Source organism: Rhinolophus ferrumequinum, chromosome 8 (assembly GCF_004115265.2).
Source record: "Rhinolophus ferrumequinum isolate MPI-CBG mRhiFer1 chromosome 8, mRhiFer1_v1.p, whole genome shotgun sequence".
NCBI classification, from domain to species: Eukaryota; Metazoa; Chordata; class Mammalia; order Chiroptera; family Rhinolophidae; genus Rhinolophus; species Rhinolophus ferrumequinum.
Window position 1 is genome coordinate 30,306,474 of NC_046291.1, and position 16,548 is coordinate 30,323,021.

General features: G+C 35.7%; 1 protein-coding gene across 2 annotated transcripts in view; it reads left to right on the forward strand.

Annotated features, from left to right (window-relative positions):
• The first annotated feature begins 684 nt into the window (after positions 1-684).
• ORC2 (origin recognition complex subunit 2) overlaps positions 685-16,548 on the forward strand; it is a 37,363-nt gene continuing 21,499 nt past the window's right edge. For both annotated transcript variants that reach the window (XM_033111909.1, XM_033111910.1), the window contains exons 1-7: positions 685-964; positions 3,883-3,931; positions 4,833-4,936; positions 5,409-5,552; positions 10,959-11,048; positions 14,501-14,593; positions 15,304-15,335. In XM_033111909.1, the coding sequence (XP_032967800.1) occupies positions 4,840-4,936; positions 5,409-5,552; positions 10,959-11,048; positions 14,501-14,593; positions 15,304-15,335 (456 nt within the window). In that variant the 5' untranslated portion in view covers positions 685-964; positions 3,883-3,931; positions 4,833-4,839. The remainder of the gene's footprint in view (positions 965-3,882; positions 3,932-4,832; positions 4,937-5,408; positions 5,553-10,958; positions 11,049-14,500; positions 14,594-15,303; positions 15,336-16,548) is intronic.

Consider the following 16,548-nt stretch of genomic DNA (forward strand, 5'->3'; position numbering starts at 1 on the left):
ATAGACATTTATTTACAACTGTTATAAATCATGGCTTTATGCACATTGTATTACTTTCTGTATTAAAGATTATATTTTAAAGCTAGTTTCCCAGAATTTGAATTACTATGTGTACATTTTTTAAGGCTTACTCTGCCAAATCTTCCACTACTAATTTGGGTGAGCTTTCTAAGGGCCTCATCATCCCTGGTACAAAAAAATCCTGGAGATAAAGTAGGTTCTGGCTCCCGTATTGTTTATTCCGAGATGTTCAGAAATAATCACTTTTTCTGTCCTGAGCATGACTGAAATCAAATTGGTATCTTAAAATCTTTAGGTAGAAATTGTTTGCTGAGCTATCTGCGACGGACATTGTAGAGAGAGAACGCGAATTCATTCCCATTATCTTTTTCTTCAAAAGAAGGTATCTAGAGAAACCAATGAACACTTTTAAAATTGCCTCAAGATAGACCGGTCAGCCCGCTACACCTCTGCAAACTTCCTCGAATCTATCCAATACTTCCTTCTCCCTTCCCCGGAAACGGAAAGAGGAAAGGGAAGGCCCAAACCCCAGCGCTTTGGGATTAGTTTTCCTCAGGTTTCTTGGTGGGCGGTGCTAGAAGGCCAGCACTGGCTGGCCAGCAGAGCCATCGCTCTCGCCCGACCTCACTTCCTATTGGTTTCCTGGGGCTCCGCCCTCTGAGCAGGGCGGGAGATTCGGTGTGCAGCAACCCGCCTCCCGTCCCCCGCTGGCTTCGGTGGCACCCCTGGTCGACCCTGCCGCTCTTCGACCCTGCTCTGGCACCGCTCCCAAGAATTTGGCCTCCCCCGGGGCCGAAGCCGCCTTCCCTGCCGCGACCATTCAGCGGGGTGGCGTCGGGCAGGAGCCAAGCTGCTGGAGCCGCACCAGGTGGAACCCTAATGGTGCGTGGTAGAGCATCGGGGCAGCCTGCCTCCCTCTTCTGCTTAGCTCAAAGCTTGTGAGGTGAGTCCAGATGCACACAGCTCCGCGGGCGAGCTGGGGCGCTCGTATCCCCGGGATTCCCGTCGGCGCTCGGGGCAAGGTCTCTGCGCCTCCCTCTTTTACCACCCCAGGCTGTCCCCAACCCCCGCGGGCACCAGGACCCCTGGCTGGCGGAGCGCAGCTAATTGGTCAGCGGCTTGAGGCCCGGGCCGAAGTCTGTAAGTACTTGTTGGGGTGAGAGGCTCCCTTTGGAAAGACCGCCTGTCTGTCCAACTGTGATAGGCCTCTGTGCAAGGGACGCCTGTTACCAATGTATTTGTTTCCCGGCGTAAAGAACCTTGTGATTATAAAGAGACAAATGCAAAAATCTATAACGAACAAAGTCAAGTGTCCTGGGAGAGGATCAGGTACAATGAGGGCTGAGGAGGAGATTTCCCAGAACTACCACTGGAGCGAAACCCTTTGACGTGATCCCAGCCTGGGACTCCAAATGAACCCTGACAACTGAACAGTCACCCTGGGACGATGGGTATAAAATGTTGATAAACCAAGCCGTTTTGGTGGAGCTTTTTGAATTAAACGGATGTTGATGCATTACTTGTCGTTTTACCATTAAAATCCTAATAGAACCATCACACCTTCCCCTAGTTAAATTGCAATCTGAAGAAAGATAGCATGGCCTTACGACTTTGTATAATGGCACTGCATAATAAATGGACATCTTTCATTCATCATTTATTCAGCAGTTTTTCTGTTAGATGAGATAAAGAGACGTACAAGAGACCTGTATGGTTAAGCTGAAGTTTAAAGTAAAAATATCCATAATAGGAATTATTTAATTAGCATTTTCATATGCCAAGCATATAATCATCGCAACTTTGTCCAAAGTCACACAGTTATTAAGATCAGACCCCAGGTTTATCTAATATTAAAATCGGTGCTTAACTTTACTAACCTATGCCCCCTTTTTAAAAGGATTGTTTTTAAAATTTGCAGTAAATCTTTTATTTGCTCTCAAAGGATATGTTGCTGTTAACACTCATTTAATGCTGCTCTATTGCTTTAACTTCTTGAAAGGAGTCCACTTAAGAGTAAGCACCCAAGACAGTACCTTGAAGAGTAAATGGTCACTAAATATTTGCATTTTATTGTATGATTGCTGGGTAGTGTTTTTGCAGAAATTCTTGGAGAAAATGGAAAATTTTTTTCCCCAAGGTCTTTGCATAAATTTCTTCACTTTGGTGATTCTCTGCTATATAATAGATGCCTTAACATCTGGAAAAGGAAATGACATATAAATGCATTGGACAACAAACAATATTTAAATCAGGCTGCCTCTCTCTGGTCAATTCTTATGTAAAATACCATAGGGAAATTGCCTAGGACAAAACTCAGTTGTCTAGAATGTTTGTTTTTAAGTTTTCCTTGAAAATCTTTTTTCCCCCCTGAAGAAACTACTAACCTTTTGCTAATGAGAATTATGTAACTGACCATTACTTCTTGTACACTTTGATTGCCAGGAAGCTTAAAGCCAGAATTCTTCTATGATTTTATTTTCTGCTTTTCTTTATATTTTCCCTGATCCAGACTCCCTCTTGGTGGTAATAGTTTATCATTTGTTTTATTGCACTTGCTTATTGTCATGGCTTCAAATCCTTTGTAGAACACAGCAGTGTATAATTTAAAGTAATGTAGATTATGCTGCTTCTGGCCATGCTCTTAATAGTAAGTATGCTTAGTAGATCTAGTGATGTTTAACCTAATGAACTGGAAACCTAGAGGAACTACAGAAGTCTTTGGATAGTTGAACTGCCATGTGGGAACATGATTAAGCATGTTATAAATAGTTTCCAGAGGTCAAAACAACATTTAGGATAATAGATTTGTATTAAATGGCAGGAGAAGTGTGTGGTGTGATAGAATCATTAGGGACTTTGTAATTAGTTAAACTGGGATTTCAGCCCTAATACACACTCTAATTGTGTAAATTTGGGTGAGTAATTTAATATTTAACTCAGTTTACTCATCTATAAGTAGGGAGAATTATATATACAGAGGGTGCCAAAAAAATGTATACACATTTTAAGAAAGGAAAACTGTATTAAAATTGTAATACTCAGTATATACCAATAACAAAAGATGAATACAAGTCACGTTTGACTTCTGCAATTACTCGAGGTGCTCAAAGTGGTTACCATCAGCGTCCAGACACTTCTGATTACAGCAAACTGCTGCCTGAGCAACATTGACCAAAGTGCCCACTTGTATACATTTTTTTTAGTACACCCGACATATACTCTGTGTGTGTGTGTGTGTGTGTGTGTGTGTGTGTGTGTGTGTGTAATTACCTGAAAGAATCTGAGGGTTTAATAATCTGGTATACATAAAAGTGCCTAAAACAGTGCCTGACAAACAGCCCCTCAAAGAGCTTTACTTTATATAGATATAAAGAAATTGTAAGTTTATTTTATACATGTCATATAGATGCATTAAACTTTCTTCCTAATATACCTAAATTCCCATAATAAAAAATAGTATCATGACTAGAAAGATGACCCAAAAGGATATGTTCTCCTGACAATGGTCATATAAATTAGAGATGAAGTGTTATCTTGATACATAAAATATAAACCTAATAGAATGGTTGTGAGGATTAAATGAGAACACACATAGAATTTTCAAAACTGTGTCTAGCACTATGTAGTAGGTGCTCAAATTTTGGCTTCTGCCCTCTACCCATTTTCTCCTCCCCCATTCAGATCTTCTCAGTCTCCAAGATTTCCTGCCCAAAATGGCAGTGGTCATTTTGCCATTTACTATGCCATCATACCTTTGGCTTTGTAAGAACTGCATTTATCTTTTCATCTTGTTTATTAACGAACTTCTTTGGTTGCTTTTTTTTCCTATTAGCTGACACTGAGTTCTTTTTCCAATTACAGGCGACTCTACCTGAATTTTCCAGCTGCAGAATGTGTAGTACCTTTAAAGGTAAATGGAAACTAAGACAAATAATTTAATTGTGCTAGTTACAAAAGAAAACTTGGCAACACTTAGTAAGTTATCTGCATGAAATAACTGACTCATGAGGGGCATAGTCAGTAGTTCTTGTCAGGAGAAAAGGCAAAACTAGGATTTTGAAAGAAAAGAATTTTTGGGGTAAACTGATTAGCTGGCACCTAGTCGGACTCATCATTAATTAATTTGAGGCTATTAGTATTAGTTCTGCAGCTAAATTTTGTCAGAGTAGCCAGGGTTGATTAAGCTTTTGCCTGCCAAACTCAAGTTTGTTCAGTGAAGAACTGACTCTGAAGTACTGGAAAAATTTGTGCTTACTATTTAGTTACCAAGACACCTAGAACGCCATATTCATATTTGTAAAGTTGTTTGGTAAGCATGCAATAATAGTAAAGGGAGGTGCTTGAGGATGATTGGATCCATACTTAGTACACCATTTGCAATACACATACTTGCAAATGGACTATATCTTTCTAGTGAGCAGATATTTAAAACCACCAAACCATCATTCTTTGTTTGTTTTCCCATTTTCTAAACTCATGTATTAACCATTCCTTTTCTGGTACTGTTGTGATTTTGTAGATTGGTTAGAGCTTTTTTTATGGGCAGAATTGTTTTCTTGTTATTACGTTTTAGTTGCCTTATTTAGATTTGGCTTTTTCTAAATCTCAGACACCTCTTTCATTTTTCAGATAAAGAATTGTTACCTATTATCAAAAACATGATATTAATTCAATAATGTATATTTTTCATACTTAAAAAAGACTTTTTTAAATGTTATACAAATATGTGTATTCATTATGTGAATGTTTACTTTATTTGGCTGTTGAGAAGAATTTTTCATTACTTTTGAGTGTTTTGTTGCTTTGTTTAGGTTGGCAATGACGAATAAACTGGAAGTAATGGAAGACAAGATGCTGGAGGTTCAGTTTGTTGGAGATGATGATGTTCTTAATCACATTCTTGATAGAGAAGGAGGTACTGAGCGATTACACAATTGAAGAGATACCTTTGTAATGATTATGTCACTTTTTAAAATATTTTAATCTTCTATTTTGAACATATAACATAAAGTATTTGATCTAGTAGAACTGTAAATAAAAACTGCTTTAATTTTTAATTTATTCCTTTCAAACTTTGTTGAAAATTAAAAATAATAAAGCCCAATCTAAAATGGAATGCTCAGTAGTAGTGGTAAATAACTAACCATTGTAATTAAAATGTGTGATTATTTTGATCTCCAAAGATATATACTTTCAAATTTTTTGGTTTTTGTTTTTATCTTAGCTGTATAAACTCTGGAAGAGTGCTCTGTACTTGAATCAAAGAGAAAACTTTCCATCTTTGAAGTAATGACAATATAAGTAGTACAGTTTGTCTACTTATTTAAATATAATGTTTAGAAAGAATTTATACCTGTCATATTCTAATTCTTTGAATGTTCCTATAGGAGTTAAATTAAAAAAGGAGAGACCTCAACTTTTGGTCAACACAAAAAAAATAATAAAGAAGCCAGAATATGACTTGGAGGAAGATGACCAGGAAGTCTTAAAAGATCACAACTGCATGCAAGTTTTAGAACAAAATGTTCAAGGTATTTGGGGAGGGAAGGGGAATGTACACTCATATTTCTGCTAATAGTCCAAATTACTTTGCAGAATATGTAAAAGTAGTCTCGTATTTTTTTCTAATTTTTTTTTATTGTAAATACACATAACATGAAATTTACCATTTTTTTCTCATCTTTACCATTTTTTTTTTTTAAAGATTTTATCAGGGAAGGGGAACAGGACTTTATTGGGGAACAGTGTGTACTTCCAGGACTTTTTTCCAAGTCAAGTTGTTGTCCTTTCAGTCTTAGTTGTGGAGGGCGCAGCTCAGCTCCAGGTCCAGTTGCCCGTTGCTAGTTGCAGGGGGTGCAGCCCGCTCTCCCTTGCGGGACTCGAGGAGTTGAACCAGCAACCTTGTGGTTGAGAGCCCACTGGCCCATGTGGGAATTGAATTGGCAGCCTTCGGAGTTAGGAGCACGGAGCTCCAACTGCCTGAGCCACCGGGCCGGCCCCATTTTTACCATTTTTAAGTGTACAGTTCAGTTGTATTAAATACATTCATAATATTGTGCTACCATCACCAATATCCATCTCCTACAGGATTTTTCTTTCTTTGCAGTTTTTTTTTTTTTTTTTTACAACCAGTCCTGCACTTAAATTATTTTTAAAAAGATTCTACAGACTAACCACTCTAAAGTTATTTCTAAGATATTTATATTTTTAACTAATTTGGAATACTTTCATAAAGTAAGTAATTTCATTATTACCTTTATCTTCTTTACAGAAATAGTTAAAAGGAACATTCTAAGAAATAATGTTGTTCCAACCTAGGTATGCCAGATTCCTGCTAAATTATACTCAAAATTTTGTAGGGTTGAATTATATTTTAGTTGTGACTTAAGGAGCACAAATTATATTAGGGTGCAAGGAGCACAGTTCTACTCAAGTTGGTTTAAAAATAAAGGTCAAGGAACGAAATCACTATTATTGGGCACTAGGAGTATTGGAGCTGGGACCACATTAAAAACTGAGGGACTTGGCTTTCACGGATCTCCTAGTCCCCCTCATGTCATCTCTTGAATCTGTTCTGTTCTCTCTTTGCCACCTAGCTCCCTCATGTACATATTTTTTACTCTCTGACTTAGCTTATAAATGGCCATCATGACTACTCCTGACCTTTTTGTCACTTCTTGAATTATAATGCTTTTGGTTTTGTTCCAGTGTTAAAAGAAATGATACGAAAAGTGACCACTGTCTCTCAATAGGCTTAGTGGGCAGGGTAGATTCTCTGAAAAGTTCCCAACTAGAATGTTGACATTTTTAGGGCATACTCTAAATAGAGCTTTGGATTCTTGATGACCTCTTATGCTAGACCTAGGAAGAGGTTGAAAGCAAAGGTTAAGAAAAAATATATATTTTCTTAAAAATTGTTTCTTATTGTAAAAGTAATACGTATTTGTAGTAGAAACTCAGTGCTTTCTACCTTTGTCACCTAATAGCACCCACAGCAAATAATATTTGGAGACACACTGGAATCAATGGAGGAGAATGCTCCAAACTAGGGACAAACGAAACTCTAAGGCTTCTGAACCCTATTCCCACCCACTCTGCAGGCCCTGACTGGCATCCTCAAAGGCCTAATAAGATCAGTATTCAGCACATCTCTTACCCGTACCTTTAATTTCTGTACAGTGGTTGGGAAGTTTTGCCTTAGAGCAGTGTTTCTCGACCTTTTTTTTTTTTTAACCATCCCCTGAAGGAGGCCTTTTAGACATTTTCTCTTAATCACCCCCATCCATGAAATTTTAATACTACATATATGCTATATATCTATTTATGTGCTATGACCTTTTGGAGCACCACAGACCATTGTAATATCTAAGATGTTTTTCACACACCCCCTCCCACCAAGAGCCAATTTTCATTCCAAGAGAAGCAATATTGTTCCTGTTGAGAATGCACGCTTTAAAGAACATGGAACTATTAACAATTTGGTGTGTATCTTCTATCTCTCTCTATATGCATTCATACACATGAGCTTTGTCAACAGTCTATTGAGTCCGGGAAGTGGAGCTGTTCATTTGGCTGTAGGCATGTACAACAGAGGAGCTTGTCACTTATAGTTAAGTCTTGCAGATGTGTTGATTTGTTTTTTGGCTTGTTTGCCAAAATATGTTTGGGGGTAGAGAGTGGTATTCCAGATAAGGTGTAAGAAAGAGAGTTTTCTTTTTAATTTTTTTTTCCAGAGAAGAAATAGTGATGTCTATCTCCGTCTTTAATCTTATTTGGATATTGAACAATGCTTCTGTCTAGTCTTTTATTATAAACAGAAAACAAGTATTGTTTTTTAAAACAGAGGGACATTTAACAAAGAATCTTTAGGAATTGTTAAAGGAGGAAAAAACTTTTCAACAAGGACCTTTAAATACTTTACTAATTAATCCCTTTACTTACTATTGAAGTGTAAGCTGTTTCTTATAAGCAACACATCTTGCCATGTCTGGCATAATTCTCATCATCTATTAATGCATCCCATCTAGAGAAAAATCATTGCATGGATATGCTACGTGCTCTCAGGCATTAAATAGAAGAACAGTTTGTCTTATCAGTGCTTTTTTTGAACACTTGTTTTGTTTTTTAATCTATTTTTAAAAATTGTAAAATGTGCATAACAAAATTTATCATCTTAACCATTTTTAACTGTATAGTTCAATATTAAGTACATTCACATTATTTTGCAACCAGTCTCCAGAACTTTTCATCATTCCAAAACTGAAATTCTGTACGCATTAAACAACTCCCCAGTCCCCTTAGAGTCTGGCAACTACCATTCTACTTTATTTCTCTATGAATTTGACTACGGTAGGTGCCTCATATAAGTGCAATCATATAATATTTGTCTTTCTGTGACTGGCTTATTTCACTTAGCATATCTTCAAGGTTCATCCATATTGTAGCATGTGTCAGAATTTCCAGTTTGAGGATAAATAATATGGCATTGTAATGTATATACCATATTTTGTTTATCCATTTATCTGTCAATCAACATTTGGGTTGCTTTGACCTTTTGACTATTGTGAATAATGCTGCTATAAACATGCATGTACAAATATCTCTTTGAGACCTTGATGTGAATTCTTTTGGATATATTCCCAGAAGTGGAATTACTGGATCATATGGTGATTCTATTTTTAATTTTTTGAGGATCTGCCATACAGTTCTCCACAGTGGCTATAGCAATTTACATTTCTACCAACAGTGCATAGGGTTTCAATTTCTCTATAGCCTCACCAACACTTGTTTTCTGGTTTGTTTGTTTTTCATAATAGCTATCATAATGGGTGTGCAGTGGTAGTATTACTTCCTTTTAAATTTAACATACTGTTAAATTCTTAGAGATTATACTCTGGACAGAAAGAACTTTACTGACTAATACTGCATTCTAATCTATAAATAATGTATTTTCCTCTATTAGACTTTTGGGTTGTTTCTAACTTTTGATGTAACTAATGCAGTAGTGATTATTACCCTTGGCCATAAATCTTTGTGTAGATCTCTTATTTCTTTATAAGAAACTCCTAGAAGTGGAATTACTGGTGAAAGTGCATGAACTTTATAAGGCATACATATTGCCAAATTGCTTTCTAAGAAGATAATACCAACTAGTGTTAAGGTCCCTCATCAGCATTAAACATTTTTTCTTATGTGTATCAGCCACTTTAATTTCTTCTGTGAATTATGTGTTCATAGCTTTTTTGTATTGTGTATTTTAAGTTATTTAAAAATTATTTAAAAGTTTTATATATAATGTAAAGCTCTCTAGGCCAGTGTGATTAGAACCATTGTTAATTGGTCAATCAAAATATCAGAATCAGGAAATCATAAAAATAATTTGTATACTCTCAACATTTTGTTTTACTTATAAACATGTGTATATGTGTGTGTGTACACACGCACCGGAGTCTTTCCTTTGAAAATAAGTTTGCCAGAAGTCAGCAGCTGGTTGAAAAACTTCTTGGTTTGTTTTGGTGTTTATTTAAAGACCATATGTCCATAATGCATCATCTAGGATTTCAGGTTTCATTTCTTTCCATTAGGATAATCATTTAAAGACTTTTGATGCAATCTGAGCCATTGTGCCTTTCTGTTTTTTCAAATTATTTCTTAAATATTTTATGGTTTCTCAACAATACCTAATTTGAAACCAATTGTTTAATAGCTTTTATCAAGTCTTTCTAAAGTATTAAATTTAGTTTACATAGAAACTACTTTAAATTTATATTTTGTCTGTGTACCAGACAGTTAATTGGGTTGCATAATTGCAGTAACAAGTTACCCATAAACACACTCACACATATGTGGAAACTAGATATATGACAGAGGTAGCATTGCAGATCATTTGTTCCTGTAGGAAATCTTTGTACCTTTCACTCAAGTTGACTGTAAACCTAAAATTCCTCTAAAACAAAGTCTTAAAAATTCAGTACTTCTATTTATCAGATGACACCATAAAGAACTGAGAGACAAGTCACAGGATAGAGAAGGTATTTCTTCTGGAAATAAGAAACAGGTGAAAAGATGTTCGACTTTCTTAGTGATTAAGGAAAGGCAAATTAAAATACCTCTCCCCATGAGACTCATTTTACAACCACTAGATTGGTAAAAATTAAGGAGTTTGGATAATACCAAGTTCATGCATATACAGATCAATGGGAACTCAATAAGGAGCACAAATACTGACTTTGGAAAAGTGGCACTTTTGTAATAATTAAAAACACATTACCTGTTAAATTAAATCTCATATTTAGCTGAAAAACAACTATTTCAAAAAAAAATTAGTGAAGAGGGCATTGTTTTACATTTTTGCAAATCTCTTTAATGTCTGGTGTAATAGAAGACAGCTGGAGTTTCATCTCTGCTTCCATACATTCCAGTAGCCAACAAGGTGGTGATGTCATCACACATTTTGTAGTCTCTGGAATACTTCATTATACACTCTTGATTGAGAGTCAGAAAGTCAAATATGAGTGTGTTGTTATGAAATAGTTTTGGCCTGATGGACCTTGGAGACCTCCCAGACCACTTTGAGAATTGCTGTGCTAGAGAGTAGCCTACTAGCCATGAGTGTCCAGTATGTTAAGTAGCAGTTGTTAGTTAAAGGGAAGATTAAAGAATAGAATTAAGTCAAGGTCTTAATTGAGAGTTAGAGAGCTTCTACCGTGTAACAACTGTTTAAATCTCAACCTCAATTAGCAATTGTACTTTGCATGTTTGCTTGAAGAAGGAAACAACTAATAATGTCGCTTCTGTCTTCCCTCCTCAGGGGCAACGTCTGTACATATCCCGCTAGTCTGGAGGGGTTTTTTTAGTGGGCTTTAAAAAAAAAATGTATGTGTGTATCTGTGAATAATATGTTTTTTGTATTTTATAAGTTGTATATTCTCTTTCAGACTCTTTGAAAAATGGCTCTGCTACAGATGGTGGGAATAAAGTTTATTCTTTTCAGAACAGGAAACACTCTGAAAAGATGGCTAAATTAGGTATGTTGCTTTTCTGATTTCTTTAAACACTATTCAACTTTTCTAAGAAGGTATATTTAACCACATTCCCCACAGTTATCATCCCATTGCATTCCCTAAAAGAATGATGAGGGACATCATTTTATATTAAATTATCAAGCATACTTAAAGTCACTCGTTTGTTTTTTTCATCCTCAGCTGTCTTCTTTTCTCAGGTAGGTTAAAAGCCTCTCTTAGAGGGATAGTAGACTAGGGTTCAGGAGGTTATCACTTTGTGAGGGGTGTAAATGTCTTAACTGTACATTCTTTTGTATACCTGAAACTAATTTTAAAAAAAGCGCTTCTCATAGTAGAAACCCTGTCTTCCTTTCTTCCCACATCTAGCATACGTTCTCACCAGTCTTTTGTTAAGTAAATGAGTGACTTAAGTCACACAGATATTCTGAATTTATTCAATAAGAATTTTACACTATATGTAGAAAAATCTTTGTATTATAGAAAACTATTTATAAAAAATTGTTAAGAATGGGTTGTTCTAACATTTCTCTTACTCAAGTTACCACTTATACCAGTTACACATGAATTCCAGATTTTCAGAAAACTTAATTATAATAAATTTATTTTAACATTAAAATTAAAGTATTGGTTCTTTTAAAAAATTCAGATGGCACTATATTTGGATCCTGTGGTATTAGGAGTCATCATTTTTGAAATCCTTGAAGAAAGGAAAGAACATGTGAAAGCACTTTGAAAAATAAGGGCATCCATCAGCATATGAAGGTTTGGGAGTACCAAAAGTCAAGAGCAATGGAAATAATAATTAGCTACCTAAAATGTAATGGTTGTATAAGAGGGCTTATAATCTACAGTTGTAAAGCACCTACGTATATTTCTTAAGTGGTATATTTTTATGCACTCATTCTAGCCGGTGACCATGTAAATGTTCAAGGTCAAGTGAAAATTCACTCTTGTTAAGTGTTGACATTGATGAAGTACATATAAGAAGTAATTATAAGACCTGCGTTTCTGAACATAATATGATTCAGTCATTTGCAAAATTCAGTTTTTCTGAAATACATCATTAATATTAATGTAATATTAAATACATCATTAATTTTGAATCTAACATGGTACATACAATCATTTACATTAATTGATGTGTTTCTTATCTACATCAAGAAATTAAAAGTTTTTCAGTCGGTAAAAATGTCTGAGTTCTATGTAGGATCTCTGGGAAACCAGAGACGAAATGCTAATTGTAATTAATTATTAGAGGAAAGATCAGATAGACACCAAGACCAAAAATGAAGCCCTAGGACAATGAAGCAGGACAGAGAATGCTGGAGAAGAAGGAGAAATAATAGTGAAAAGAAGAGTGGAACCCCAGAGAAATAATCAAGTAGTTCTCCAAGTAGATCATGAACCATGCACATAACTATGATGATATGTGTCTTATATCTGTATGTGCTGTAAGAAACTTAAATGGTGTGCATTTCTTTCGTCGTGTCTGAAAGAAATATACAATCATGAAAAGATAATTATCTGGATAATTTTAGACTGATTATATTTTCCAAAATCTGTGTTTAGTTAGGACCTCTAGTTATGATGCATAAGTATTACTGCTAATTATAATCTAAATGCTAATTACTAATTTACATCTAAATATATCAATAAAATAGAATGCCTTAATATTTTTAAATAACTTAAGGTCTGCCAGAAAATCATACATTACTGCGTATAAATGATGATTAAATATAATTGGACTAACCATGATATAGGGCTAGAAATAGACTAGGGATTAGATTAGAAGGCTTTGTAAAATACAGAAAACACGTCCAGGATGAGTAAGTAAATGCAAACACAGAGCAAAGGCGGAATTACCAAGTAGAAAGGAGGGTGACAATTTCAACCAGCTTGGAGAAAGATGACTTTAGGGAAATTGAAAATATATTCGTTAAATAGTATGAGATCATAACCTAATGAGAAGCTATCATTGGGCAAAGAGGTATTTTATTTTAAAATTTCCAATATGTTGCAGATCAGTTGTGTAAAATACAATACAAATGAATTACTAGAGAAATGAAAATGACAAATATATGCCCCAATTTATTATTATTAGAGTATCAATAACCATACGTGGATTATACTGTCTTGTTCTTTTCCTCTTCACCTCTTCCTTTTTCTTCCTTTCTCCTTTCGTAGTTTAATAGTTATTTAAAAGCAGATAATTTTTATGTTTTAATATAAAACCAAAATGATCTCAGCTAAGTTACTTTGTACTTATGTGACTTTTTGTTGATGTGAAATGTTTTCCCTATCTTGTGGACCAGCAGCCTTTCATCTAAAATAGGTTTTTTAAAGAGGGTATATTGTTCACGTGAAAAGAGAAGACCAAGACATGAACTTTAGTCATACCTACAGGGGTAGACTTTCGGGAAAGATGAGGACTGTGAAAAAGAGATGGAGTGACTACCAACAGTAGTCAGGGCACCAGGGTAATGTCATAGAACCAAATGGAAGAGTAGTTTCAAAGAAAGATTAAAAAATCTCTAGTGAATGGTACAGAGGACCACGGAGGTTAAGAAAAAAGAAGGCGGTGCACTTGTTGGGACTCTTCATGAGTCGCTTGGGTCAGCTTTAAGATCGGAGAATAAAGCTGGGAAATAGGTTAGAAAGAGTTTCAGTCGGTAAGGTGGCTTTAACTTACACAAATTCAACTATATATTCTCTTTTTTTTTTAAAGAGGGAGATAACTTAAATAATGTGTACCTTTCTTCTCAATGAACAGTGTTCCAGTGTCTGTTAACTTGGTAAATGTAAATCTATTCCTTCATGAGACTCATTTGCCACATGCTTTTCACAGTGTGAGAATATGAACATCTTTAAAGATAAAGGTTATATTTTTCATTTAAAATGGCCCCTTCTGTTTAGCAGCCAACTATTTTATTGGATGCTCAATTGAAGAAACAGCCATCTTTTCAGTATTATGTTATATTTTATACATTATTCATATGTATTATACAGTTTTAGAAACGAAATAAAGTCTGCGTTTAAGGGGAGATATAATTTTAAAAATACACAATTTTCACTGACTTCAGATCTCACTTTCTCACCATTCTTTCTAACAAAGATGTGCCTCAAGTTAATATGGTAAAGAAATGGAATAAGCTTGCCAGTGGAGAAGAGAGGGAGAGTATATGATAATTAGAGAAAGCAGTAAGGTCAAAGTTAGTTCTTTATCGTATTTTTTTTGAGAACTGGATAATTGAAGGAAGACTTGAAGATGCTTGTAACAGAGAATAAAGGAAGTAGTAGTACTCTTAATATGGGTTGGTTTGTTTATCTTTCTGATAATAGTAGTAGGCAGGTTTTGTTTGTTTTTCTAAGAATTTAAGTAAAATAAGTCTTTTCCCCTTCTTAATCTACTGTTGTCCATTAAAAGGTCTTTTATTTATTTCTTTTTTTGGTTATAGCTTCAGAACTAGCAAAAACCCCAAGAAAAAATGTATCATTCAATTTGAAGAATGATCCTGAAATTATGACTAACATTCCTCAATGTAGCAAGGGTAAGAATTTACATCAGTTCTTTGAAGAGAGTTTTTATAGTTGCTTCAAGTTATAGTATTGTAACTTCAAAATAGTAAAAATGTTTACTTTTTTTTCCCTTTTCATCAGTGAATTTTTATATATTCTTTTCTGTTCTGAAATTCATTCAACAAAATGTAGTTAATACCCTAACCAGTGTGCCTTTGTATACCTATATTTACCTATCAATAAAGGGAAAAGATCTGTGCTAGTTGAAGTCGTGCAAATTGACAGGGCCAACTAGAAGCAATCTTAAAATACTGTTGTCATTTGGTTGAGTTAGCCAAATGTTCATAGAAGATTTGCTTTGGCAAATATTTGAAATAGGGCTTTGGGGGTTTGGAAGTCTTATCTTATAGTTTGTTGTAAACTGTGGAGCAGTTGTTTTTGAATAACTCATTCCAACTAGGTTAAACAGTGTACTTTTTAAATAATGAAACAGTGGGAAGGGCTCCATTTTTTCTTGTTATATCAATGCTACAGAAATGCAGGACATAGCTGTCACTAATGGCAGTAATCATATTAAATAATTAATAGTAACAGTTAAGCCTCTGTTGGAGATGCAGTTAATTGAGAATTCAGTAATACATTGTGGCTTCTGAGTAGAAACTGCAACTTTGCTTTTAATGAAACTAGACTGACAAAAAGTGAAGTACTCATAGTAAGTAATGGATTTTGTTTCATTCTTTAGGACATTCGACTTCAGACATGATTCAGTTGAAGGTAAGCAATTGACTAAAAACAAGTAAAAACCTTAGTGTTAACCTTAGTGTTACTTTAGTATGAGACATCATGAAAAATACCAATTTTGTCTCTTAATTTATATAGTGCTTTATAATTTACAGGTATTTGCCAATTTAATACCTAACTTATAGATGAAGAATCTGAGGTTCAGAGAGGTGAAGTGACATGCCTTACTTCACCTAATTAGGAAGGAGAAAATGAAGTTGCATCTTTTGGACCCAACTGTCATGCCTTTTCTGTGTCAGAACTATCCGTGCTATCCGTGGGTATTTTTAACTTAGTGGAATTGGCCTGGAAATTTTATGGTTTTATTTTGTTTTGCCTTTTTTTCCCCCTTCTTCTGCCCCCATTCAAGCCGTTGTTTCTTAGTCTAGTTGTGTAGGACACAACTACCTGGCCCATGCTGGTATTATGAGCCTTGTGCTCCATCCGGCTTGAGGTAGTCAGGTTGCTGGTTGGCCGCTCACAGCAGCCCGCGATGGTTGCCGGCCACTCACGCTGGCCACGGGCTGCTCCTGGCAGCACATGGTAGCCCACAGCAGCTCATAGCCCCCTAGCTCCAGGGAGAGCTGTTGTTCACAATCTTAGCTGTAGACGGCACAGCTTACTAGCCCATGTGGGAATCCAACTGATGACCTCAGCAGTTAGGGGCGCGGCACTCCAACCACCTGAGCCACCGGGCCAGCCCTTGTTTTGCTTTTGTATATAACGTTCTGTTTCTTGGGGGATTGTTCCCAAGATCCGTTAACTCTATTAGTCTATCCTTTAATGATTTACATTTGAAAACTAAGCTTTGGTAAATTCATTCCAGGGTAGTGGAAAGGAATTGACAGTTTTTATCCTCTCCTTTGTGTTTTGTGGTTTTGTTTTTCCATTATGCCTTGTCAAGTGGCCCTGCCTGGATGAGGGCAAGCCCAGAGGGGCAAAGATGAATCCAGGACTATGAGTATATAAGTTGTGAGTGTGTCCAGGTCTGGGTGGCTATGGATTTAGACATGCCTGGACTTGTATACAGGCTAAGTTCAGGGAACCCTTTATAAAAATGTGAGTATAAACATTCAGGGACATGGTTACAGCCTCTGCAGGAATGTTCTATTTAGGTTATCTAGATGTGGGCTTAGACATGTCAGAGCCTCCTTTGTCTTTAATAATGCTTCTTTCCTGTATTATATCTTGTATATAGTACCACGAT